At 39.5% G+C, this 23,132-nt stretch overlaps 1 protein-coding gene across 2 annotated transcripts in view; it reads right to left on the bottom strand.

The window, feature by feature from the left end:
• Positions 1-5,151: 5,151 nt before the first annotated feature.
• The window catches only part of LOC105051466 (membrane-associated protein VIPP1, chloroplastic), a 32,927-nt gene continuing 14,946 nt past the window's right edge, over positions 5,152-23,132 (bottom strand). For both annotated transcript variants that reach the window (XM_073243209.1, XM_010931932.3), the window contains one exon: positions 5,152-5,584. In XM_073243209.1, the coding sequence (XP_073099310.1) occupies positions 5,468-5,584 (117 nt within the window). In that variant the 3' untranslated portion in view covers positions 5,152-5,467. The remainder of the gene's footprint in view (positions 5,585-23,132) is intronic.

The following is a 23,132-nucleotide window of genomic DNA, read 5'->3' as shown; positions in this document are numbered from 1 at the left end:
CGGTCGGGAAAGGCAAAAGCGCCAACGCAACCAACGCCGCGTTCGTGACTTACCGACCGGGTCGAGGCCGGTCGAAGGGTATTCGGCTTACCATCGTTTATCACACAGCGCTACACAAGCACCCGGCCTAAGTCTGAGTAAGGAGAACTCGACTTGCCATCGCTTTTCCGACCAGACACATCGACTGTGTGCGACGACGTACCAAACGCAGTCCGACCGATCGCATCAGACGACATTAGGGTCATCCGGGTACACCCGAAAGTCGGTCGACTTTCTTCCCCACGAATGACCTTCGACTCTGCCGGCACGACCGACTCAACGGACTCGTGCCTGGAAGTCGGTCGGCCCCCGACTCACGCCAGGACGACGTACGTTCGACTCTGGCATTCGGTTTACGACCTAACGATGGATGTTTGGTCGGGGTTCGTCTCGCTTACCCTATACCGAACCACCGACTATCTCGGCTAACGACTCGGGATAACGTTGGGTGTCCTAATGCGGCACGCCAAGGCTGCGGCTCTCCGACCTTATGACCCCATGATTACAAGTACATCCCAATAGGCCTAAAAGGAAGTCGAAAGAGGAACTAGAAATTTTTTAAGTTCATTTGGTTACAAAATCGGGCCGAAGCCCGGTTACAAGTGTGCTAAGAAAAACAAAAATGATAAAGGAAGATGAGGCCACGATCATCCTTCGGAGTCAATCTCCTCGACTGACGGAAGCTCGGGGATGACCGGTGTATCCACCATGATCGGCACTGGGTCGACGACCGAGGCAGGATTGTCGGTCGGTGCTGGACCGGCGGTCGGTGCCGGATCATGGGTCGGAGCCTGGTCAGGAGTCAGGGCCGTCCCTCCTTCGGCAATCTGTTTCGGGACGACCTCTCCAGCCGCAGCGACTCCCCCCGACGACGGGTCGACCATCTCTTCCGTGGCTTGGTCCTCGACCCCCGGTGGAATGATGCCGCTGAGGTCCAGCTCCGGGTACAGAGCTTGGACTGCATCCCGACCATCCTCGTACCCCACCCGGTACGACGCGAAGCCGGACTCCAGCAGCTCCTCTCGATACCGGTCGGAGCCACGGAAGTCATCCACCGCCCGACCCGCTGACTCCTTCGCCGACCTCGCCTCCGCTTCCGCCCGATCGAGAGAGTCCTTCACCGACTCCGCCTCTGCCTTCGCTATGTCGGCATCGGCCTGGGCAATCGACAAGTCCTCCTCAGCCTTGGCGAGATTCTCCAGGCTGATCCGGAGCTGCTCGCGCTCGGCCTCGAGCTCGGCGGCGACGCCGTCCCGTTCGCGTCGCAGACGGTGTGCAGTCCGACCCTTGCGCTTGGCCTCCTTTCGGGCCGACTTGAGCTCGGACCCGAGACGAGAGACCTCGTCCACCAGCTTCGCCTCCCGGTCGGTCGACTGCTTCAGGTGTTCGACCAGCATCGCCCTGTCGGCTTCAGCGGCCGCCACCCTGTCCTTCCAGGCCGCCCGGACGTTCCCAAACCTTCGGTACCCGGCCTCAAGTTCGGACATAGTATAGATCAGCTGCAAACGTGGGCGCTACGTCAGGAAAGCGAAATAACGAAAACACTAAAAAGGAAGGAGACGAAGTGAAACTTACCCCGACCATGGTCGGGTAGAACGAAGATAACATCTCGGTCACTTGCCGAGACCTCAGCACCTCCACGTCGGCTGGGAGAAGGATCCCCTGGCACAGTCTCCTGGCCAGGTTGTGGTCGGCCAGCGCCGACGCTCCTTCGGGAACCTGTGCGCCAGGTGGCGCGGTGCGACTCCCCGACCTTGTGTCGTCAGCAGGGTCCATCGGGGTTTTCCCCCGATCGGCCGCCCCAGCCAGTGGATTGGGTAAGGAGAGGATGCTCGAGCTTGACTGAGCACCCCCCGTTGCAGCTGCAGACGTCGATGGATAATGTTCGGGTTCCCGAACGGCGTCTGACGCTACTCCCGTCGGTGAAGCCGCCGACGTTCCTTCAGCTGCTACCTCCGTCGGCCGCTCCTCCGGTTGCGTCGTCGGAGCTGAGAGTGCAATCACCAGCTCCGACTGATCGGTCGCCGACGCTGCGACGGTCGGAGCCACTGTGGAGGGTTTCTTCGGCGGCTGTGAAGGTCCGGCCCCCGACGCAGGCCTTTTCCTCACCGCATATTGTCTGATTTCAGCATCGGTCGGCCTCATCCTCGGCGGTGTCCCTGCGATGCCGACAGAAGGATCAGTATGTGCATGAGAACAAATGCCAAATAAAAAAGACAACCGATGGATTAGGGGATACCTAGACGGGGGACCAGGCTCAGACCAGCATCATAGAGGGCATGTTCGGTAACAAGCTCCCTCTGCTTCGAGACCGACATGTCTTTGAGACGGTGGAAGTCCTCCCGGTCGTCCACCTCCACTCGGCTGTTCTCGTTTGCCTCAGTTCGAGGCACGCCCCAGTGAGAAGGGAAGCCCCAAGGAGAAGAAGAGGAAACAAAGAAAAACTGGTTCTTCCATCCGTGAATGGAGGATGGAAGGCCAGTGATGAAAGAAAGACCCTTCCGGGGGTTGAAGAGCCACCACCCTCGGGCCTTAGGGTGGGGTCGGAGGACAAAAAATGTTCGAAAGAGAGAAATCCGAGGGTTGGTCGGTAGGAGCTGACACAAGAGGGCGAAGCTGATTATCAGCCAAACTGAGTTCGGCGCCAGTTGCGCCGGACAGAGTCCGTAATAATCTAGTAGGTTTCGAACGAACTCCGGAATCGAAAGTCGAAGACCAGCCCGGAGGTCCTCGACGTACAGTGCCACTTGGCCCGCGGGCGGGTTGTTAACCCGACCGCCGGCCCCTGAGGCGGAAAGCTGGAACTGCTCCGGGATATGATACTGATCCCGAAGCCGATCCACATTCAGCCCCGAAAGCGAGGAAACCTCAACTTCCGGAGTCGATCGAAGGTCATCGGTCGGGTTTTCCGACCGAGCCTCTTGAGGTGAGGTTCTGGCCATAACACCAAAACCAAGGGGAAGACAAGACCGAAGAAGAAGGAGAAGGAAAAGAAAAGGTTTTAAAGAAGACCAAAGCAAAACAGAAGAGGGGGGAGCTCCGAACAAACCCTTACGGGAGTAGGGGTGGGCGCAGCTGCCGTCGATGACTGAGAGACCGCTTGGGCAGAGTCTCCGCAGCGAAATCGTCAGAAATGGAGCTTCGAATACAAGTGGCCCCATATATATAGGGCTGTTCGACGGCCGAGATGACACCGCGCCGATCGAGACTTCTCGGATGGGCGACATGTGGCGGCATCCGAGCCCCCTTTCGATCCGGCGGTTCGGCGCACCCATCCCGGAAAGGCCACGCCGCCTTCATTAAATGCGAAGGACGCCGGCCCAACGACCCCCGACACGTGGCGGAAGGGCCGCGATTCGGAATTGAATTGCCCGCGATGATTCGCGTCCCCGATGGGACGCCTGACAGCGACCCGCGCTCCCAGAACCGACGTCGGACGGCGGTTTGCGTTCCCCAAAAGGCGCCGGACACCCGATCGCCTGACACCGGATCGTCCGACACCCGATCGCCTGACACCGGATTATTTGACGTCCCGACGACGAGACACCTGACGTCGACTTGACCGGACCATCTGCCGGTGAGGTCGGCAAACTCGGTCCAGGACGCAGCAAGGAATCCACTCCTTTCGCCCAACGTCCTACCTGCGTGGAGACGCGGGCCGATGCGACATCAAGCTCAGGAGTGGGGGGGCAACTGTTGGGATATACCGACCGACTCCATCCGACCGATCGACCGACTCCATCCGACAAACCGACCGACTCCATCCGACCGACCGACTCCGTCCGACCGACCGACTCCATCCGACCGACCGACTCCATCCGACCGACCGGTTCCATCCGACCGACCGTGGGCGACACCGACAGCGACTATCGATTGCGTCCCGACCGGAATGGGTCGGCCTAGCGGCCCCACGTCGCCTCCGATCGCCTGAGGGCCGACCCCCCGTCACCGACTTCCCATCGGATGGGATGCCGACGACTCACTATCGGTTTGGATGGCTGTCGTCCCACCTCTACAGGCCCTCCTAGATGCCGGATGAGCGGCGTGGGCTGCAGTCCCATCAAGTAAACGCCGCACGGACGCCAGGGGGCATTACCCTATCAGGAAGCCTGGGGCGCTGTCCTGCTAAGGACGAGAATTAATTCCTAGGACCTGTCAACTTTGTCAACGGCATGACAACTTCCGACGATTTGACAACTCTCCAGTTGTCTACATCACCGACGACGGAGCCCTACCACCTCCTACTATAAATCGGAGAAGGCAACAGTGCTAGGGGCGGCTCCGAAAAAAAAATGCTCAGGCTTGCTCTCTCTCTCTCTCTCCGTAGAGCTCCTTGTCTCCTTTTCACTGTTGCCTAGTCTCCTCTCTGACTTGACCGTCGGAGGATCCCCACCGGAGCTGCCTCCGATCAGTGTGGACTTTCTTTTGCAGGTGCTTGTTTCTGACAATCAGACGATGAAGAAATTGACCGCAACAGATATGATTCCTCATAGGACGGCAGATCTTGCCAGTTCTCACCGCCACAGCAAATGCTTTTTTTTGGGAATAGGTTGTTGGTCTCCTCTCCTGTTGTACCTGACTGCTGCTGCACTCATGCTCATCTGGACCTAATTTGTGCCATTGTTAATTTGTAGGTCTGGTTCATACGTAGGAAAGGTTCATGAAGGCTTCCAGTTAAACGTGCAAAAACTCAACCACCATCAAACCGAAATTGAGTACGAATAGTTTTAACAATTATTTAAATCAAAACAAAATATTCGACTCAAATAAACATATAATACATAAACTATTTTTTGCTTTTTATGTTTTATTTTAACTATATCTTTTAATTATGATCAAAGCTCAAATAAGTATAGCTCGATTGATATTCGAATCGAATCGATATTGAGTATTGTTATTTTTTTATCAATTCGAATTTGATTAATTTCAAATCTAAGCATTTTGAATCAAATTATGCTCAAACCTTCAGCTATTTAGGTCGATTACAACCCCTTCTTCCAATGCCCTCCAACAGCTCACACTGGGCCACATGAGTGGGAAGAAATACCTTGCCCAAAAAGCGGCAGCTCCCACGTAGCTAGCACCAATGGATCTGCTAAACACGAACTCGCGAAACATAAACAGATACTATATAGCACTTAGAACAAACAAATGTATTAACTACATATTACATACTAGAATATCTACAATACCACCGAATGAGGGAATACAGAATGTCAAACATAGAATAATGTACATAAATATGTTCCACGTATACATCATTTAATTATGGAAACAGAAAACGAAGTTATCCACAATTCTGGTAACCCAGAGATATTGAGATCTTCCACTTCCCAACTTCAGTGGAGCAAAGACGGGTTCCTTGATGATGAGTTTGATTAATTAAAGAGCAATAACGCTAGGCTTCCCAGACAAAGAAAAAAGAACACTAGGACCCCTTGGCCTGTCTTCTTAACTCATTAAGCTCCTTCTCAATTTCCATGTCTCGGAAAGGCAATGCCGTGCTTGAGCTGCTAACAGTTCTACCAGAAGGGAGCTCCCCTTTCTGTAGAAAAAGGAAAAAAGAATTAAAGTACCAATTAAGGAAGAAAGCAGCCTTGCATGATTCATGACTTTAGAACACCAGAACTGAACAACTTGCAAGGGAACGATGCTACATGCGTCACAAAATGTCAAACATGGAAAAAAGTTTCGACGCACACAGTGATGTTTAGTTATTCTGCAATTCATGAGGAATAATTTAATATCCTACTGATACATTGAAAAAGGGGGAACCCACTGAATCAGGTAAACAGATGGTAGCATACCACTCACTTGGTTAGGAAGAAAAGCTCTATGATTAAAAAGGGAATACAAAAGTACACCAGAAATAATGAAAATAAATAAATGCAATGTTTGATTTCGACGGAACAAAAGCAGCACAGAATTAGTTGGTGTTTATTAAATCATCGACTGCTTACTGCTCAGGGTCACAGGCATGCTCACAATAAGATGGCATAAAATCTCAATGCCAGGTGCAATTTGGGAAAGGCGATGATGATAAAAATAACATATTTATTTCTGGCTGGCTAACAAGCTGGAGGTTATTAGATGGTCTTGTATACACAAGCAAAAACAAATGGTGAAATACAGGAATATCGTATTTTTCTATATCCACTTTTTTTAAAAAAATTATTGTAGATGCAGGGGAGCAATACAAGATTGACATGAATAATTGTGGAATTAATCTCAACTCACTGATGTCAGAATTTGGATTATGAAATTAAGATCCCACTTGACATCATTTTTATTTTTCTTATTTTCAAAAATAAAAAATAAATATTTTGTTATCCTGATTTTTTTAAATATAAATATAAATTGATTTTTAAAAACAAAAATTTGATGATAATGGCCGAAGTGGTGGCGACAGCAATAATGGTAGTGAGGACACCAATCCTGCGACACACTATAAAAATTATCCTGACCAAGATTTTACTAGATTAAGATACAGTGATGCATTAACTCCTGTAAACTGGAGAGGTTAATCCCATCTTGACTCATACACCGACTTCACAAGTACTTGACTGTACCCAATAGCCTTCCATCACTGTATTAGAAATATAGATAGTCTGGCACCAAAGCACAGTGAGTTGTTTGCAAGTCAACGTGGTGATCTCAAATTGGAAGAACACTTATATCTATATCCTTCGCGAGCTGCCCTTGACAACAGAGCACTCTGCAGGTGAGTCACTGTTCAATGACGATGTACTCTTACATCTCACCTATATGCCATACCAGTATCTCCATACTCGTTGGTTAAGAGGACAACGAATCCATATGGCACACAACAACCTATATTCGATAAACGTTATTATCCTTATTAATAACGTATCATTTAGCCGCGAACAAATTTAAAAAATATTCGATAAATCCTCCTTTATCGATTATATTATAGTTCTAAGGACTTCATCACCACATAAAAATTCAAAAGAAGATGCACACTTATAATAAACTTGCTAAAAAATATTTTTTATTTATTAATAATTTATATATAAATTACAAAGAGCTTAATTGTCTATAAATAGACAATTGACTTTATGACACATTTTTCAACAACTTCTACTAAGACTAAAGCCAATCAGGACTGTTTCTAATACCTATCTTCTGCTTGTGGTCATCGAACTCCTTGGTCCCGAGAGCTTTAGTGAAGGGGTCAGTCAAATTTTTCTTTCCATCAATCTTCAACAGCTCAACATCATCTCGATCGTTAATCTCACGAACCAAACCATAACAATGCAGAATGTGTTTGGTTCTTTGATGGGACTTGGCTTTCTTAGCTTGAGCGATGGCACCAGTGCTATCACAATATCGTAGAACTTGACCTTCAATTGAGAGAACCACTCCAAATTTGCAGATTAACTTCCTCAACCAAACAACTTCCTTTGCAGCATTGGATGCCGCAATATATTCCGCTTTGCATATCGAATCAACTACTGTATGCTACTTGAAACTCTTCCAGCAGATCGCTCCATCATATAAAGTGAAAATACAGTCAGACACACTTTTGCTGTCATCATGAACAAACTGAAAACTGAGATCAGTATATCCCACAAGTTTAAAATCTGTTTCTCCATAAATTAACTATTAATCCTTAGTATTTCTCAAATACTTAAAGATTGTCTTCACAACTTTCCAATGGTTCTCATTCGGATTAGACTGATACCTACTCACTACTACTAATGAGTAGGCCACACCAGTCTCGTACATATCATAACGTACATGATAGATCCCACTGTCGAGGCGTATTGGATTCTACTCATATGCTCTCTCTCTTGAGGAGTTGTTGGACAATCCTTTTTTGAGAGAGTAATTCCTTGACCTATCGGTAGATAGCCCTTCTTAAAATTTTTCGTACTGAACTGTTTCAACATGGTATAGATGTACGTAGATTAAGATAGTCCGAGTATTCTTTTAGATCTATCTCTATAGATCTTCATCTCTAGAATGTAAGAAGCTTCTTCCAAATCCTTCATGGAGAACTGTGATGACAACCAGAGTTTCACATTCTATAATGCAGGGATGTCATTTCCTATTAAGAGTATGTCATCTACATACAATACAAGGAAGATGACTACAGAACCATTAGCCCATTTATAGATGCAGGGCTCATCTCCATTCTTAACGAAGCTATACGTTTTGATCGTCTTATCAAAATGCATGTTCCAACTCCGAGAAGCTTACACACTTTAGATTCGTCTGTGGATGTGAACCCTTCAGGTTGTATCATATACACCTCCTCTTCCAACTCTCCATTAAGGAAAGCAACTTTGACATCCATTTGTCAAATCTCATAATCCAGGTGTGCCACTACAGCGAGCATAATCCGAATAGACTTAAACATTACCATAGGAGAGAACGTCTCATCATAGTCTACCATAACATTGATGATATCCCTTGACAACTAGACGGACTTTATAGGTCTCTACCTTTCAGTCTGCTCCTTTTTTTTTTTTGAAGATTCATTTACACCCAATGGATTTAATCCCTTCGGATGGATCAACAAGTATCCATACACCGTTGACCTCTATGGACTCCATTTGGATTTCATGGCTTTTAGTCATTTTTCAAAATTGGACCTCTACATGGCATCCATATAGGTGATCAGATCCCCATCATTCTCATCTAGTTCGACAGGATCATTATTCCGGATCAAAAAACTATAGTATCTGTCCGGTTGATGCAGTACTCTACCAGATCTCCTTAATGGCGCATCTATGACAGACTTTGGATTTGATTCTTCAATCAAATCTGGTACTATATTCCTATTCAAAGGTGTCTGATTTTTTACCTTACGAACGTCACCAAGTTCAATCTTAGTGGCATTAGTTCCTTCTCTAAGAAACTCTCTTTCCAAAAAAACTACTCTATTACTGACGAACAGATTTTGTTTTTCAGCAAGGTAGAAATAGTATCTTTTTGTTTCCTTTGGATATCCTACAAATAAATATTTGTCAGACCTGGATCCAAGCTTATCTGTCTTTAAATATTTGACATAAGCTGGACATCTCCAAACTCTAAAATGTAAGAATACTAGCTTACGTCTTGTCCATATCTCATATAAAATTTTATTTACAGACTTGCTTGAAATCCTGTTCAGTATATAGCATGCAGTTTCTAAAGCGTATCTCCAAAAAGAAATTGACAGAGTCACAAAGCCCATCATGAATCGAACTATATCTGATAGTATTCGATTTTTCCTTTCTGACACTCTATTATATTGCGGCGTCTCCGGAGAAGTCCATTGTGAAAGAATCTCATTCTTTTCTAGATATGTCAGAAACTCATTGAAAAGATATTCACCTCCTCGACCTGATCGAAGAGTTTTAATACTCTTCTTAGTTTATTTTTCTAATTCATCACAGAATCGTTTGAACACTTCAAATGATTCAGATTTATGCTTTATAAGATAAACATACTCATACCTAGATAGATCGTCAGTAAGAGTAATGAAGTAATTATACCCACCTCTGACACTTGTGCTCATGAGTCCACATACATCACTATGTACTAGATTTAGAACATCAGTGGCTCGCTCATCTTTTTCTTTAAAAATATGACTTTGTTATCTTATAAGAACACAAGATTCACCGGTCAATAACGATTCACAATCCCCAATGTCGAGGATTCTCTCTTTAGTTAATCTGTCTATCCTATTTTTGTTCACATGACCTAGCCGACAATACCAAAGATAAGCATCGTCGACATTATCTACTTTAGGGCGTTTATTAAAATGTATATTATACTAATAGGCTGTGATAGTAGGTATATACCATGTTTTAATTATCCACGCAATATTGTAGTACCATTCAAAATGATATCACAAAATTTATCCTTTATTAAAAAGTTGAAACCAACTTTGATCAAAAGGCCTATAGAGATGACATTCATAAAAAATGAAGGACAATAATGACAATTATCTAACATGACAACCCTAGACTCAAAAACAAGCTGAATAGTTCCCAGAGCTAGAACTAAAATAAGGTTTCCATCTCCAATATTCAGAAATCGTTCACCATCTCTGAATTTTCTACTGACCTGAAGTCCCTACAACAAATTGCAAATATTAATTGGACTTTCGATATCCAATAATACCAGGTAGTAATATCACATAGAGAAATTACAAGAAGTTATCATATAAATATCTTGTCCAGTAACAAATTGTTGCTTTCTCTTGTTCGGCCTGTTGAGAAAGGCTGTATATTGAGAACAATTTCTCTTCCAATGCCCCAACTTCTTGCAAAAGAAGCACTCTGCCTGGCTCTTGTTAACCTTTGACTTCTTGCTCTAACTGGGCTTTGGAGCCCCAGCACGCTGCACCTTCTTCTTGTTCTTCTTCTTTCCTTTCTTAAAGGGACGACGCCCAGAAGAAGAACCACCCATTATATTCATCGGCTCCTTTTGAAGCTGGTTATCCTTCTCAAAGGTCTGCAGTAATCCTAGTAAACCATGATAGTTTACTACAGATTTAGTCATTCTATAATGACTAAGAAAAAATAGATAGAACTTGGGCAAAGAATTCAAGATCGCATCTTTCTCTAGCTGCTCATGCAAGAGAAATCCGAGTTTGCTCAGACGTCTGATCTGCTCGATCATGTGCAATACATGATCAGTGACCGATGCCCCTTCCCTCATCTATGCGTTGAAGACAGCATAAGATGTTTTGTACCTCTTAACATCATCAGGAGTGCCAAAAGATTCGTTCAACATTTGAAAGATTTCCTCCAACTGAGCATCCTCAAATTTTCGGCTGAACTCATCATTCATAACTGTCCTCATAATACAACGTACAGTGACTCGATTATTGAGCCACTTTCGATAAGTGTTTCTGACTGCACCACGAGCATTCGGGACGAGCTCCTCAAATGCCGGATCTGTAAGTACATACAAGATCCTCTCGTGTTCCAAGACAATCTTGAGCTTTCGATACCAACTATCAAAATTTGGTACAGTGAGCTTGTCGCTGTCCAATAGCAAACGGGACAATAAAGTATTAGCCATTTCTGAAAAAAAATACAAGATCCATTAGTATATGAATTATTTAATCCTAAAGGTTTGGACTTTAGCCTAAAGATTCTCCCACTATTTTATATGAATTGATAGCCTCTACCTTCAATTCAAGGAATTACATTAATTTTTTAGTAGATACTAGAATCCACATAGACTACACACGAGCGCGAATTTGCTCGATCAACCCCTGTGCATGTATGGGTAGATTCTTAACCAATTGTTTCTCCAAACAAGTTTTAGTAATGTTTTGCCCCAGGCATCTCTGCAGTAGGCATTTGTGCCTCCACTAAAAATCCTGATTAAGTCCAACCATTAACATGACTATACCCAGTGCATCTAACAAACAAATGCCCAGACCCAACTTTGCTCGACCAACCTGACCATTGATTTGAAAAATACAATAAGATCATCATATGATGAATGATAATTTCAATACCCAATAAACATCAGGCATTTGCGCCTCCAGTGCTTATTTAGAATATTAAATCCATTATCATGCACCTTAATGGAAGGCTATGAACTACTTATCCCTATAACTATGTCACTTTAAGGATCTAATAATTTAAAAAATTTAATTAATTAATTTACGAATAAAGAGAAGAGATTAACCAGCATTTCAATGATTCTCCCACTGACTTCACCAAGTCATCAAAGAGGACTAGAACCAAACTGACTTAAGAACACCTGAATCAGTCACACTGATTAACCTTAATGACATGGGCCAACTCGAATCATTTAGTGATCTAATCTTAATATAATCTACCAAATTGACCAGATAAATGAGATCAATAAAAGGATAGCCAATGCTTGCCTTAAATACCATATAGGCCAAGTAACCACGCTCCTAATTAAAAATCACCAATCGAACTGTCAAACTTACCTAAGACATCAATTGATTGATTAGTTTCGATTTGGTCAGTCAAAAAACTCGGACTCGACCATTGAGCTATAATCATATCCATTTGGTATGGTCAAAAATATGGACTTGATCAAACTACAACTATTGAAGTTGATCTTAAAAAATCTTGACCTAATCTAATTCAACTATTAATTAGATTTAATCAATTTCTCTATTTGATCCATATTTGTTACTAACCCTAGATCTAACCCAGTTAGATGTCCTGATTCAAGCTAACAGATAGCCCCTTGGTTTATGAGATGTCTTTAAAATCTTCAATTCTTAAATCTAGATCTTTTAATAATCATATCTTAATTCATAATTTAGTATATAAAATTCTGTATTGAAACAATTTCAACTTGTAAAACTATTTTACAAAAATTTTCATGCAAAATGTTACATCATATGTCATTAATTTCAAATTATGAAACTAATTTTCAGATTTGAATATTTTGCATAAAACAGTAAAAAAATAAAACATAAAATTTTTAAATCTAATCTAAACTTATTTATGATTTGAACAATTCTAAGATTTCTTTTCGTCTTTCTTCTACAAGAGATATAATCACATCGGCACCTATACACGTCATAAAAGAACCCATTGATTGGGCAAGAAAGAAAATTTAATCCCTACTTCTTATGACTGGCTGGCCATGGTAATCAACTCAATTTCGAGTACTTAGCTACTAAGAATAATTCAACACTACATATCACATATGTAAAGAAAAATTTTGGTTCATATCATATTCATAACATGATAACATACAGAATTTTTATCTAATCTAATTAGATCATTACTACAACATTAAATGAGCCTTAATCATATCATCACATGAATCATTAATTTCAGATCTGAAAAAACAAAAAAATCTATTCAAAATATATGTATGATTGCATAGAAAAATTCTGATTTGAGATATGATCAAATATATATAGATACTTTGCTCAAATCAGATTTGAAACTCTGTCAAACAGATTCAGATCTGAGCCTGTTTCAAACATCAATTCTCTAATTGAAATACATCCAGAAAAACTGCCAAAACAAATTTAAGTCCATGCATAATTAGATTTTAAATCAGAATAAAAATCTACACAGAAAATTTTGCTAAAATAGATTTTTAACATATCATTTCAGAGGCTGATTTCGATCCGTTAATCTGGTCAAAACTAAATCAGAAAAATACAGAGAATATCAAATCAAAACAAGGTCTAGTCATATCAAAAATTCTGGTTCAAAATCAAATCAAAAAAAAATCTAAAAAATCTAAAAATTAGACTATGCGGTCATGACATACAGCCTGAATCTGATACCACTTGAAGGAAAAATTGTCTGATCGCATCGGATGCCAGGAGAAAAATTGAATAGATTAGCAATTAAAATTTTCATAATGTTTATGAAATCTCACCTTGATTTGAAGAATTCCTAAAGGTTGTTGCTTCGCAAGATCTAGATGTCCAGACTCTCTACTTCACTCGTATACCAACCAACGTAGAAGAGAGGGATGAAGCTCTTCTTCAGAAGGAGAGGAGAGGAGGCCTTGAGATCTGATCTCTAAATCTTGGAGAACTCCACACGCCACCCAAGAGAGAGGGAGAGGACGCCCAAGGGAAGACACGCCCATAGAGAGGGGATGCCTAAGGAAAAAGAGACTCCTTGATGATTGCTGGATTGCTTTCTCTCATCTCCACACCCGTCCTCAAATAAACAAGAGGTTCTAGATCAAATCAAATACCTTCGTGGATTAGGAATAGAACTCTTCAAGTTTGAATCAAATCCAAAATTCCTAAATCATAAAGTTTTCTAATGGAAATAGGAGAGACACCAACTTGCACCTTCCTTCACCATGTCGCATGCCCAAGGAGAGGGGGCTGTTTCCAGCGCCCTCTCCTCCATCTTGGTCGGCCATATGGATGAGAGAATGCATAAAAAACATAGCTAAGTGCACCGAATCCAATTTGGTTCAGATTTGGATTCAATTCGAATTCAATTCGAATCCAAATCAAATCAAATTCAAAAAGACTGCTAATCCTAATCTAATTAGGATTTGGGTCCAAATCCAACTTAGATATTTAACCCAATTTAGCCTCAATAAAATCAAGTCCAATTAAATTAGATCTGATCTAAAATAATTAGGACTTGAATCCAAACTCTTATAATTTCTCGAATCATATATTTAATCAAATTCATCTCCAAAATCAAACCTGTGCCTCATGTGCAGTACTAGCTGCATATGATTAATGTTTAATTCCATATGACCTATAACTTAATTTTCAATTAAGTAAATCTATATGTTCAATCAAGTCTCATATTTCTAAATTAAATATATAAATATCCGATCAATTCTTTTCTACATCATTTGACTTTGTGCGTGACTCCATTGATTCGAACACTAAACCGATAGTATAAAAATCACTTCCTATACTAATCGAAGTGACTATCTAGCAATGATACCCGATGTCCGGATAGATCGAATAATTGCAAAGCAATATTCAAGAACCTCGACATATGATTACCACATAATTTATTCCTTTGACTCTAATGCTCAAGGTGACCTAAGATTTTACTGTCAATCCTAGAATAGTCATCCACATTATATTTTAATCTTTTTTAAATTCTGTGACATATCACAAGGATTATCCTGTCCAAGATGTTACTAGATTGAGATACAGTGATGCATTAACTCCTGTAAACTAAAGGGGTCAATCCCATCTTGACTCATATCCCGACTTCACAAGTACTTGACTGTACCCAGTAGCCTTCCATTACTGTATTAAAAATACAGATAGTCTAACACCAAAGTATGGTGAGTTGCTTGCAAATCACCGTAGTGATCTCAAATCGAAGGGATATTTATGCCCATATCCTTCGCGAGTTGTCCTTGACAGCAAAGCACTCCGCAGATGAGTCACTATTTAGTGACGATGTACTCCTATATCTCACCTGTATGCTATACCAGTGTCTTCATACTCCTTGGTTAAGAAAACAATCAACCTATATGGCACACGACCTATACTCGATAAACGTTATTGTCCTCGTTAATAACATATCATTTGGTCACGAATAAGTTTAAGAACTATTCAATAAATCCTTCTTTATCGATTATATTATAGTTCTAAGAACTCCATCATAACATAAGAGTTCAAAAGAATATGCACACTTATGATGAACTTGTTAGATATATGTCTTAAAAGCCAATCAGACCGACACATTAATTCTTTTTAGGACATAATTTTTGTACTTCACCTAATTGATTAGGGCAATTAATTCCATTCATGCAGCATATGCGTCCATGAATCGTCCAAAGAATTAATAAGATGATGGCACATATTCTCAAGAGTTGAAAATTTAAGACATGTGTCATTGATGGTTAATTTTTAATTGCTCCCAATCGAAGGATCATCACGGAAACGATTATTGATCCAGTAAAATTGGTGTAAGGATCGCTTTCCTTAGAGTAAACGAGTCTTGAATCTACAGTATGGAGACACTATAGCGAGAGTGCAGATGATTGTTAGAAAATAACAATACTGAGCGTGACCAATACGAGAAATCATTTGAATATCTACTCACTTGTAAGTGACATTCTCGATGCTGTTATTATGTGACTGATTCTTAGACTTACGGGACCTCGACTGTTCACAATGAGGTTGCTGTAGTTTGACTGCACCATAACTCGATCTTCTAGCCATACGAAACCCTGAGATGTATGTTGTCTGCAGTAGATTTATTATAGGAATAAGATGTCCATGAAAATGAGATCTATCGATCTTAGTAGAAAAAAAAGTCCTATATGATTTATTGAGTTCGAAAGATCTTGACTAAGACAGTGCGAATAATAAAAAAAATTTATCGAGATTCACAAATGAACTCAAGTCGAATAAATCTTACCTATGACAAACGATGGGATTTGATAAATTTTCTATGACCTCCATCTTGTCGTTACTCACGATAGAGAAACCAAGTCATATAGTAATTACACCTAGAGGTTCATCCTTCTGCTCTATTGGATTGTCACTACATGTTGCTAGGCATCACTGATAGATTGTGGGACCAACGAGAATTATTTTGATGATCAATAATTTTCGATTGATGAGTTGGAATCATTCCAATCCATTGAAAGATATTTCAATGATATTTTCATAGAGATCAAAATATCTCATTATTAGACAATAAAATATATGGAGTCACACATAAAAGAGATTCTGACTCATCGAACTATCGAATTGTAATTTCGAATCATAAACCACAAGTGATCTTAATTATAAATTTGATTGATGATTGGACCCAAATATAAAAGTTACATTGAGGACTTACTAAAAGTAGTAAGTTATAAGATGACTAAATTGCAAATATTGCTAATTATTTGATTTGATCAAATATGCGTTGAATTAAATCAGATCTAATCTGATTAGATTTGGTTTAATTTGGATTTTCTAGTCCAAATAAGATTTTGACTTAATTTTTAATTGGGTTTGATTCAAACTAGAATTGGATTTGAACTGGATTGAAATTAAGCTAGAAAATCAGAGTCGATTTGGATTGGATCCTAGCCAAATTAAATTAGATTTAATTTGATTAGATTTACTTTGAGTTAGACTTAGATTGGATTTCATAAATCTAATTAGGATTAGATTTAATAAGTGTTTGACTTATGATGAAACCCAAACGTAATTGGAAACCCAATTCAATTTGAACTTGGACAAGGATTAGATCTTTGTCCAAGAGAAACCCCAACGCCCTAAGGGCTTTCACGCTCCATGTCTTTACCATGGAATAGGTTTCACGTAGAAAAAGTGTTGGCGTGGAAAAATAAGTGGGCACACAAGAGGGAAGGGCGGCAACTAAGAGGAGTCCTACTCTATCTATATCTCCTAACAAACCCTAGCCCTTTTGAGTTTAAATAGATGGGATTAGATGTGGTGGCATACAAATAAATGAGATCTGATTTTTTGGTCGCCCCATACAAGGAGGTTGGCATGGAGAAGTAAAAGGGATGCCCAAGGTGTTGTGGCGTAAGACTTATCAACGTGGAAAAGGGTGGGCACTTCTTCATATCCTTTAATTCTTACAATCAAGTTGTTGGTTGTTAAAGGTAACCTCTCTCTCTCTCTCTTTTTGTCCAAAAGTTGGATGTCTTTCTTCCTTTCTTCCAAAAACATGTCCAAGAGTTGGACATGACTAAATCTGATTTGATTTGATTTTTATTCTCTTCCTCTTGGTCCATGAGATGGATAAAAAATTCTCCTCTACCTTTTCTAGATCTAGTCCAAGGGTTGGACAAGAAAGGAACAAGAAAGAGATTAGATCTCGTCTTCCTCAGTAAATCTTTGAATTTCTCTTGAGAAGAAAAAAAAATCAGATTTGATCTGATTTCATAGTCCTCTTATAGATCTATTTGATTATCTTGAGAAGAGAATCAAAAGATCTATCCGATTCGACAATCCAAGAAGCGATCTCTATAAGAGAGCTAGCACTCCGATGAGATCGAATCCTCCTGATCAGATCAGCTTCGGTAGATACTCGTAGAGACCGAACGCGTATACGGCTCTACAGAAATCTCACCAAATTACCACGAACCATTAGATCATCGTGAAGATCTACCTGCACAAAGATAAAGGTCTAAATATGATTTTTATTTTCAGCATCTTAATTTCAGCATGTGAACGTTCTTGACATGTATATATTAGATCTATAATTTTTATACATATTAGATTTAAAATAATTTTAAATCTAGATCAGTTTTAATTTTTACTGTATTTTTATTTTTTAAAAATTAAAAATTTGCATGTTTTGATCTTTGCATGCATATCTCAAAAGTTGGACTTCCTACAAGTGGTATCAGAGCCATAATTTTATTTCACATGCATGTTATTAAGATCTGAAAATCAGATCTTTAGATTTAATAAATTAGATTTGATCTAATTTAAATATACATAAGATGTATTATATTTTATTTATACATGAGTCGTATAAGTGATATGCATATGTGATATGTGTAGATCTGAAAATTAAATCTTTAGATCTGAAAATTAAATTTAGTAAATTAGATTAGATCTAATATAAATACATGTGATGTATTAGATTTATTTATACATGAGATGTATAAGTGATATACACATATGATATGTGTAGATGTAGTTATGTATGAGATACATAATCTGATTTGACATTGCATAAGATGCATGTTATGAGATCTAAATATATATGAGATGTATAAATGATTAAACCTATTTTAGATTGGATCTAAATTGGTTGGATTAACCAAAATCATCCTGAGATATAAGATTGTCCTTACATAATGGAGATTATGCTGAATGATTGTCCTAAAATGATATGAGATGAAACCCTTTAATTTAAAATCCTAGATTCATGTATGGGATACATAATTAAATGTTTAGATATGAAAGTAGTTTCGACATCTAAACTACCTCATGTTTTTAATACATCTAATTAAGGATCTAAAATTAAAAATTTAAGATATTAATCTTAAGCATAAACCATGAGGGTTTAGATTTGGATAGTTCAATTAAGTCTAATAATTCGATTACTTTTGAATAATCAATTTGTACATGGTAGGATTCAACCGAGATGAGCGGTTAACCCAACCTAATCAAGAGTTGATTAAAATTAGATCAAGAGTGTTCAAGATCAACTCAATAGTTATAGATTGATCACATCAATTAACAACCTCATGTTGAATCGATTAACTTAAAGATCTGATTTAGCTCAGTGGCTCGAGTCTGAGTTACACAAGCTAACCTATTCGAAATTGATTGACCTATTGGTGTCTCAGAAAAGTGATTTAAAGAGAGGTGATTATTTAATTGGTTCCATTCGCTGATCTGACCAATTTCTTGGTGTCTAAAGAAAACAACAGGGAGACCTTCATCGATCTTATACTTACCTAGTCAATTTGGTTGATTAGTCTTAATGTGGTTGATTGGTGATTCGAGATCGTCCATGCCCTTAGGGTTAGTAATAACAGTTATGATTAATTAAGATTAGATCCATTGTAATTATAGATTTACATGAGATGTAAATTAGCAATTAAAGGATTAAAAAGACCTCAATTAAAACCTTCTTAATAATATTAAGTCGAGGGGTCTTCCACCATTATAGAGTGTTGTGCCCTCTCCGATGTTGATTGTTCTCGATTGGATACAGTGGTTCAGTTACATCAGGAGAGAAGCAACCACTATATATGCAGGGTGTAGATAGGGTTGGGCCAAAGATCTGTCATGTGAGGGTCCAATGATGGCTTCACTCGCGCTCAATAATAAGTCTGACTTAACTAAGGAACGAGACCAAGATCTATCAAGTGAGGTCTCAGGACTTAGAAATCAAGTCTACTATAATTTACTTAAGAAGCATTGGACAAGAGTTGTCCACTCATTGATTGACACATTCACTAAGATCTGTCAGGTGAGGTGGTGTGCCAATCGGTGGGACCGCAGTACCTATTAGGAACCCTAACTCACGAAGGAATTTCTGCTTTCCAACCTCAGGAGCATTGGGATCTAAAAAATTAATGGAAGCATATTTGTTTAAATCTCTAAAATAAATATAAAATCAAATACAAATATTTAATTAGAATCTCTACTTTCTGATAAAATTAAAATCGGCTTTCAATCCTCACAAACTTAGAACCAATTGACTTAACCGATCAAGTTATAAAGACTGGCTCAGGAACCTAAAGTGATTTTAAGTTCCGAAAAATTGAGCTAACCAGGATATCCTTGAGTCATCAAATAGTCTAATATTGACCAAAAAGCTATCAGTTCATCATCATTGTTTGACAATGATTAAGGACTTAGATGAACTTGAGAAGCTCAATATGTTCAAACATAAGGAATTACAAATGAATTTGATCCTGCAATCCCTTATCAATCCATATGAAAGTTTATAGCAAACTACCACGAGTAAATTTGATTGCATCTTGGTTGAGTTGGTGACTACCAATAGGACCTTGAAAAGTTCAAGGAGAAGGGTTCCTGTACACTTGGAGAATTTAGAGGAAAGGATAAAGGACATACCTTCAGAAGGTATGAGAAGATAGTGAGTGCTGTAGGATCTGAGAGATCCATATATGAGATAAATCCGAAATATATGTGATATCTCAGGCTTGACCATATTGGAGAGGACGGAGTAAATAAATTTGAAAAATGTGAGCTCCTAAGCTCATTGACTCTTGAGTCATTTTCGATTTATGGATTCTACCTTCAAGGATAGATGGTCAAACCACCCATCGTGAGACATAAGATGAGGACCACTAATATACTTGTCCTGATACATTCTGATGTATGCAATCTATTTGATGAGCTGAATAAGGGGTGATTCTCTTTACTACAATATTTATATTGATGATTGTTCACAGTATGGGTATATGTGTGAGACACAAATCTGAAAATTTTGAAAAGTTCAAAAATTTGGATATGAAGTAAAGAAATTAATTGAAAAATTCTTAAAGTTCTTCGATGAGATTGAAGAGGTGTATACCTTAGTGGAAGTTTCTAACCTATCTCAAGAAAACGGCATAGTCTCATAATAGACTCTACGTGGTGCACCTCAACTTGATGGGGTGTTGGTGAGGAGAAATTGGACTCTGTTTGATATAGTCCGATCCATGATGAACTTCACTAATCATCACTTATTTTCTTTAGGAATAAGCTTAACTTAATGAATAGAGTTTTCTCTAAGTTCTTCCTATCACGCCATATGAGATGTGGCATGTTTAGGATGTTCGACTCATGTCAAGTGTTGACATGTGGACCAAGTTAGAATTAGATCGATGAGACTCATTTCAAGATATCCTAAAGAGTTTTAAGAATACTATATTTCTTCCTAAGGATCACAATATGATTGTGACCTAACATGCTATGTTCTTGAAAAAATAATTTGTCCAAGATGAAATAGGAGGAAAACATAGCTCAAAGAGAAAGCCTCTTAAGAGCAACGAGTCATAGAACCTATTCATGTTGAGCCAATACATGCAGTCCCTCCTTTATCTTATAATCTCCAATCCTACTCAAAGATGCTTAGGTATTTTGACAGAGGACATGGAGGAAATGTTTTTAGAAGGAGATAAGGAACATGCTTTTAATGTGATCAAATGTTCTTCGAGGAAAACATATATTTATAAGAAGATTAGTGAGAGTATTATCACGATCCTCGTATTGTACATGGATGACATCCTCCTGATTAGAAAATTTATTCTTATGCTGTCATTGGTTTAAAATTTGGTTGTCTAAACAAATTCTCCATAAAAGACCTCGAGAAACATCCAATAAAAACTTATGAGATAGATCTAGATCTATAAGATAAACCAAAAGGGGATGCTAAATCTTTCACAGAAAATGTGCATAGAAGAGGTGTTGAAAGAGTTCGGCGTGGATAACTCCTCAAAGGATTTCTATCCTTTAGGCATGAGACTGATCTCTTCAAGACGATGTGTTCTGACACATTTGAAGAGATTCAATACATGAGCTAGATCTCTTATGCTTCAATTAAAGGGAGCATCATGTATGTCTTGCTATACATACAACCTGATATAGTCCTTGCTGTGAGTATCACGAGCAGATATCGATTAAATCCAGACTGAGAGTATTGGATAGCTGTGAAAATTATTTCTGAATACTTGAGAAGCACTTAAGATGTTCATAATCTTTGGGAGGAGAAGAAATATTGAGGATAAAAGGATTCACAATTCAGACTTTAAGTCCAATATTGATGGTAGAGAATCTACATCAAGATGTATTTTTTTATGCAATATGATTCGGTAAATTGAAAGAGTTCTAAATAATCGATCATTACAGATTTTAAAAGCTGAGTATGTCACTGCTTATGATGTAGCTAAGAGAATACTCTAATATGTTGTAAAACTAGGTGTAATGTTATGAGATGAGACAACACTGTTCTCAGACAACGATGGCACCATAGCTCTAGCTAAGAAGCCAAAGTCTCACCAGAGCTCTTAGCACATAAGAGTGATGATTCACGATTATTCCGAGAAGTAAGACTTCAAGGATCAGAGTAGACCCCATGGAATCATGATGGGCCCACTGACTAAATGATTTAGCCAGCCAAGACCAAAACACATCATAGAGAAGATGGGGCTTAGGTTTGTGGCAGATTGATTTTAATGCAAATGAGAGATTGTTAGATGTATACCCTAGAAGCCAATCAGGTTGACACATTAATCCTTTCTAGGACATAATTTTATACTTGATCTAATTGATTAGGACAATTAATTTCATTCATGTAGTATATGTTCCATGAATCATCTAGAGAATTAATAAGATGATACATATTCTCAAGAGTTGAAAATTTGAGACATATATCATTGATGGTTAATTCTCAAATTACTTCCGATCGAAAAATCATCATGGAGATGATGCTTGATCTGATAAGATTGATGCACAGATCGCTTCCCTTAAGATAGACGAGTCTTGAGTTTACAGTGTGGGGACACTGGAACGAGAGTGCAGATGGTTAGAGAACAACGGTACTGAGTATGACCAATACGAGAAGTCACTTGAATGTCCACTCACTCGTCAATGATATTCTCGATGCTGTAATTATATGACTGATTCTTAGACTTGCGGTGCCTCGACTATTCATAATGAGATTGCTGTAATTTGACTGCATCATAACTCAATCTCCTAGCTATACGGAACCCTGAGGTGTATGTTAGCTGCAGTAGGTTTATTGTAGAAATAGAGTGTGCACCAGATGGAATCTATCGATCTTAGTAAGAAAGGAGTAGTCGTATATGATTTATGAGATTTAGTTTGAAAGACCTTGACCAGAGCAGTGTGAATGATGAAAAAAAAATTTCATCAAATTTCACAAATGAACTCAAGTCGAATAGATCTTACATATAACAGACGATCGAGTTTGATAAATTTTTCATAATCTTCGTCTTGTCGAAACTCATGATAGAAGAACTAAATCACACAATAACTACATCTAGAGGTTCATCCTTCTGTTCTGCTGGATTGCCACTACATGCTTCTAAATATCACTGGTAGATTGTGAGACCAACGAAAATTATTTTGATGGTCAATAATTCTCAATTAATGAGTTAGAATCGTTTTACTCAATTGAAAAAAATTTCAATGATATTTTGATAGAAATCTAAATATTTCACTA

The sequence above is a fragment of the Elaeis guineensis genome, chromosome 9, assembly GCF_000442705.2.
Source record: "Elaeis guineensis isolate ETL-2024a chromosome 9, EG11, whole genome shotgun sequence".
NCBI classification, from domain to species: domain Eukaryota; kingdom Viridiplantae; phylum Streptophyta; class Magnoliopsida; order Arecales; family Arecaceae; genus Elaeis; species Elaeis guineensis.
Note: the sequence above shows the minus strand (reverse complement) of the source record. Positions and strands in the feature narration are given on the sequence as shown.